The sequence below is a fragment of the Pipra filicauda genome, unplaced genomic scaffold (genome assembly GCF_003945595.2).
Source record: "Pipra filicauda isolate LSUMZ 115617 unplaced genomic scaffold, ASM394559v2 scaffold16_size7369187_pilon, whole genome shotgun sequence".
NCBI classification, from domain to species: domain Eukaryota; kingdom Metazoa; phylum Chordata; class Aves; order Passeriformes; family Pipridae; genus Pipra; species Pipra filicauda.
The window spans coordinates 3,052,302-3,057,615 of record NW_024104207.1 but is presented as its reverse complement, the minus strand read 5'-3'; the positions used below and the strand labels follow the sequence as shown (position 1 = coordinate 3,057,615).

General features: G+C 46.8%; 1 protein-coding gene across 2 annotated transcripts; it reads left to right on the top strand.

Moving 5' to 3' along the window:
- The first annotated feature begins 159 nt into the window (after positions 1–159).
- On the top strand, positions 160–5,221 carry PDCD2 (programmed cell death 2). Of its 2 annotated transcripts, none has more exons than XM_039379500.1 (6): positions 160–493; positions 584–835; positions 1,430–1,567; positions 2,626–2,741; positions 3,987–4,103; positions 4,784–5,221. In XM_039379500.1, the coding sequence occupies exons 1-6, from the start codon at positions 193–195 to the stop codon at positions 4,952–4,954; spliced, it is 1,095 nt and encodes a 364-aa protein (XP_039235434.1). In that variant the 5' UTR covers positions 160–192; the 3' UTR covers positions 4,955–5,221. The 2 variants fall into 2 exon arrangements, with proteins under 2 accessions (XP_039235434.1, XP_027577144.1); XM_027721343.2 differs by having other exon boundaries at positions 1,382–1,567.
- The last annotated feature ends 93 nt before the right edge of the window (positions 5,222–5,314 follow it).

Below are 5,314 nucleotides of genomic sequence, written 5' to 3'. Positions count from 1 at the left end.
TGTCTGTCATCTCTTCCCCCCCTTCCCATCGCTGACTGCGGTGCCTCTTACAGACCCAAAGCGGGGACAGGCGCGGGGGGAAGGGGAGCGAGCGGGCGGATCACGGGAACGCCGGGGGCGGGGGCTGGGGCGGGGCGGGCTGTTCCGGGGAGCGGCCGCCGCTGTGCGCGGGGCCCGGCCGGCGGAGGCAGCATGGCTCCGGGAGTGGAGCTGGGTTTCGCGGCGGCGGCGGCTGGGCCGGGCGGGGCGTGGCGACTGCGCAGCGCCTACTTCCCCAGCAAGGTCGGGGGGCGGCCGGCGTGGCTGGGCGAGGCCGGGCTGCCGGGCCCCGCCGCCTTGCGCTGCGGCCGCTGCCAGCGGCCCTGCGCCTTCCTGCTCCAGCTGTACGCGCCGCTGCCCGGCCGCTCCGACGCCTTCCACCGCACCCTCTTCGTGTTCGCCTGCCGCGGCCCCGCCTGCTACCGTGGGTCGGGACCGCGGGGGCCCTTCCGCGGTGAGGCGCAGGGAAGGAGGGAGGGAGGGAGGGGTGGAGGGGCGAGGGCGGCCGGCCGCCTCCGGGCTGACCAGCGCCTGTCTCCCGCAGTGTTCCGGAACCAGCTGCCGCGGCGGAACGACACGTACCCCGAGGAGCCGCCCCCCGAGGAGCCGCCCCCGGGCCCGGCCCCCGCGCCCCCGGGGCGGCTGAGCGGCGGCGCCGCGCTGTGCCGCGTGTGCGGCTGCCCCGGGCCGCGCTGCTGCGGCCGCTGCCGCCGCGCCGCCTACTGCGGACCCGAGCACCAGGCGCTGGACTGGCGCCGCGGGCATCGCCGCTCCTGCGGGCAGCACCCGGCCGGAGGTGGGTCCGGGGCAGCAGAGACCTCCGAGGCGGGGGAAGCCGCGTGCTGCTGGGTGGTTAAATGCTGGAGATGTGCTTGATGCGCTCGTGGAAACTTTGGCTACTCACAGCATGCCATAGAAAAGTATGAGAAGTGTTATGGCCATCAGGGCACCTGATGCACGCTTCACTTGTCTGCGTGTGCTAGTTAGAAGGAGATGTGCACCGAGCTGCCAAGATGCAGGTTTTGAGTTTTAAAAATGCACCGAGCTGTGAAACTGCAGGGTTTGGGGTTGTAAAATGCTGCTGCTAGCACTGTTTAGTCTGCCTTTCACATCACTTAGGTTTACAGTATGTTCAAAGCAACATACCTGTTGTAGTTTTCCACTGTCCCTAATATAGTGTGTTTCTTACCTTCTAGTCACATCTAGCAGTGATGTAAATCGTTCTTGCTCGTACTGTGTTTGTACTGTATTGTTGCTACGTAGTTTGCTGTGTGGCTTTTTGGGGGAAGGACGTGAAATACGAGATGATGTTGTGAAGTGGTACCTGTTTTCTGTTTTGTAGATGACTCGGTGGATGCAATTCCAGAGCATAATGAATTCCTTTTTCCAGAATATGAAATTTTGATAGAACCTGAGGAACCAGAATTTCCTGATGACAGCACTATAGATCCTGGTGATGAACAAGTAGCTGTAGAGACATCAAAGGACCCGAAAGAACAAGAGGAACTTGAAGCTACAGGCAGCGCAGGTCAGAAATAAGATGCTGCCTGTAATTCTTCACAATGAAGCCTGTATCACATCTTTAAAATATAAAATACTGTGATTTTTAAGTGTTCATTGTAAACCACTGGTGAAAAAGGGCTAATTCTACACTCATTTATGATGCAAGTTTGTTGTAGATGTTCTTCTGTAATATAAGTTGCTTTTATGGGAGAGACTTACTAAGCCCTGACCCCAGAAGCTGTTAAAGCAGCTGTTGCTGCAGGTAGCTTGTAGTTACACTGTGTCCCTGCATACTTCCAATAGGTAAGGAACCAACTCAAGTGAGAAGGACAGGACCTTGAACTGCTGGATGCTGTTGGAATTGGGAGATTAAATTAGACTGTCTTGGCTTGACTTGGTTCCATTTGTCTTAATTTATAGAAAATACTTAAAATCTCCTTGTCTGTGCTAGAAAAAAAATGTTTTGAGGCTATTTTAATTGACCTTGAATTAAGCAATTGAAGTGCAGGCCCCTTCTTCCCTGTTCCCCCCAAATTCATGATGTGTTTGCAGCAACTTAGCTTTGCAACACTAGCTTTGAACACACCCAGGGTGGAGAGTTTGTGGTAGTGCAGGGGAAGGATGCTGGGTTCCCAGCTGTGCCTTGCTGTGGTCCAAAGCTGTCTCAAGACTGTTTAGCGCCCTGACTTGATGTGAATGTTGTTGTGTGACAGATACACTGCTCAGTACTAGAAACTGAAGTCTGGCACATGCACGGCACTGTTGCACTTTTTTCAGATGTCATACCCTGAAGGTTCTGCAGTCTCAGTGATACCCACTGGGAACCATAAACTGTAATTAATTAACTCCTTCCCTTTTCCAATGTTCCAGTACTGACATCTATGTTTAAAATGCATCTAAAACTAGTAAATGAACCTGTGTGTGACCAAATTTTAACATGCCACAAAAAGAAAGAAATCTTTGAGTGATTTATGCAACCAATGATTTGTGAAGCAAAATGCATTTACAGGTGCTAATATAGTTTTTAATTTTTTACTGTCTTGTATTAGCTCGTAACTTTTGTTGTTCTTTTTTCTTGTTTAGGTGAAACACTTCAGTCCTTAGATGAAGAGACACTGGAAGCATTGGCAAAACGTGAGACTGAAGAAGACAAGATCTTCCAAATGTTTAAAGAAAAAGTAGCTGCTGAACCAGAGCAGGTGAGAAGATGGGGCAGCCTTAGAACTTTGTGGTTCTGGCACAGCATCCTGCTGCCTCTGCAACGTTTCACTGCCTTTTGTACCTAGTTAGAAATGAGGATGCCTTCTCACCCTCCACACACCTAACCAACACACCCTCATTTCCTTATGTGCACAACATAAGTCATGCTGAAGTAAGAATTCAGCACCTGCTCATCTATCTTAAACAGAAGTTGGTCAGGATGAGATGGCACAGGGGTGCTGAACCCCCAGAGCGTGGGAAGACCTGCCATCCTGTGACCTGCCATCCTTTCGTTCTAACCAAAGGACATGGTGAACCACTGCATTATTCCCTAACCTGTGGCCCTGTTTGCTTTCCTTCTCAGCAGAAAGAAAACTGCAGAGAAGAGCTCTATCATTGTCACCAGCTGCACTAGGAGGTGGTTTGGTTTTTTTAAGGTTGAAGAAATTAGTGATGGCTTTAAAATTTTTACTATTTCAAACAGAAATTCCCCCCTCATACTATTTCTTGCTATTACAAGAGGCTGAGTCACATTGTCAAACAAAAGCATGGTCCCTGGTTCCATTCAGAGGAAACACAGGCCTAAATCCATAAAAGTGGTGGAGGAAGAAGAAATTCTCTCAATTTTTTGCCTGGTACCCGAGGGGTTAAGGTACATATACAAAAAGTAGGAGATTTGTGTGTCTCCTTTTCTACTTTAGGTATGTGCATCACCTCTCTCTCATCATCCCTGTACTGACTGATCTGCCCAATGTCCTCTTGTTGATAATGCCTGATTTGCTATGAACAGAAAAACTAAGGATATGTCTGAAAATGCCTCCTTCTTGGGCCATTAGGACAATCCAGTTGCATTTAGATGCAGTAATGCATAACAAGAAGAGCTGGGTTGCATTCCTGACTTTGTGTGCAGTTCTGTGTGCTAATTATCAAGCTGCTCTTTCCCCATCTCAAGACTGTAACATACATTTCTGGGTCCCTTAATTAGGGAAATGCAAATAATTGGAATTTATCATTGCAATTTATCCCTGGATCATTGAAAAAGTGTTGCATAGTTAAGAAAATGCATATAAAACAACCCATCTTATTTAGAATACCATGTTTGCAAATGATATTTTGCCATGGTTATTACTTAAAAGGATCTGACCTTATTCTGCGCCGTCTACAGCTTTGTCTAGCTGTAAATACCAATTTTATACCAAAACCAAAAGATAGTAATGAGAACTTAAACTTCTGCTCTATTTCAGATTATTAGATACTGCAGAGGAGGAGAAGGCCCAATCTGGGTGTCAGGTGAAAACAGGCCTGAAGAAAAAGATATCCCAAATTGTTTATGTGGTGCTAAAAGGATTTTTGAATTCCAGGTATGTAAACTCATTTAAAAATAATACAGGTAATGTATTTCAGACTTAACAGGATCTGATTGTAATAGGTGTTGGCTTGTAGTCAGAGCAAGAAAGTTGAAGTTGCTACATACTAACTATGCTAAATGATTGCACAGAGCCTTTATTTACTATTGTAACTGCTTTTTCCACCAGATAATTTGCACTATCCATAAAATGGTGCTCTTGTGAATATGGAACCCTCTCTTAAGTAACAGGAGTCCAGCGTGATATATTTCAAAAAATTCACAATGTGAATTGTAAATATGTCTGGCTGGAAGTATTCAGTTGTGAAATTTTGAATGCTAGTGATGTATGCATGGTGAATACACTTAATGTCATGTGAAGGTAAAATATAGTCATGAGGGTAATTTCAAATGGAGTGAGGCTCAGAATTGGGGCAAGGCCTATAAGGTCAAATAAAACTTCTATAGATGAAGTAAGTAGGGCCATGCCTTTGATTCTCTAGGCATCTACTACACTGCTTTGGGAATTTCAAATTTATTTTATTTGAGCTGGTGCATGCAGTCACTTCAACTGGGATTTGGTGTAAGAGGACATAAATTCTCTTACACCAAATGCAGGATCCTTCTTCAGAAAGAGAAGCAGGGAGAACGGAGAAAGCTGTGGCCTGCCTCTAAACCTTTTGGTTTTCTTTGAAGATTATGCCACAGCTCCTGAACTACCTTCAAGTTGACAGCCTTGGAGAGAGCATTGACTGGGGAACGCTGGTGGTGTACACTTGTGCTAACAACTGCGGTGGGGCACACGAATACCTGGAAGAGTTCATATGGAAACAAGACTATTCCGTGGGCCATGTTTTACCAAGTTGAGTCATCTAAATGGAATACTTGCTTTATTTCATTGCATCTCTGCACTATGTAAACAGGTAGTTGAACTAGAAGTCACTGTTAACAGCGGATCTTGTAACAGTGATAAAACTGCTATAACTGGACCTCGACAGCCTCTCTCTTGTGCTCTGGGGAAGCTTTTACTTCAACCTGGTAATGAAGCCAGATGTGTTGGTTCTGTGAGTTTCATTTCAAATCTCATTTCTCAATGTTTAAATAAAGATGAAAAGCTTTGGATTGGTGAAATTATCTTTTGTTGGTGATAGAACTTCAAAAACCGAAAGACTGGTGTTTGTCAGGACTTTGTGCTACTCAAAAATTAACATTCATTCAGAGAAAAGC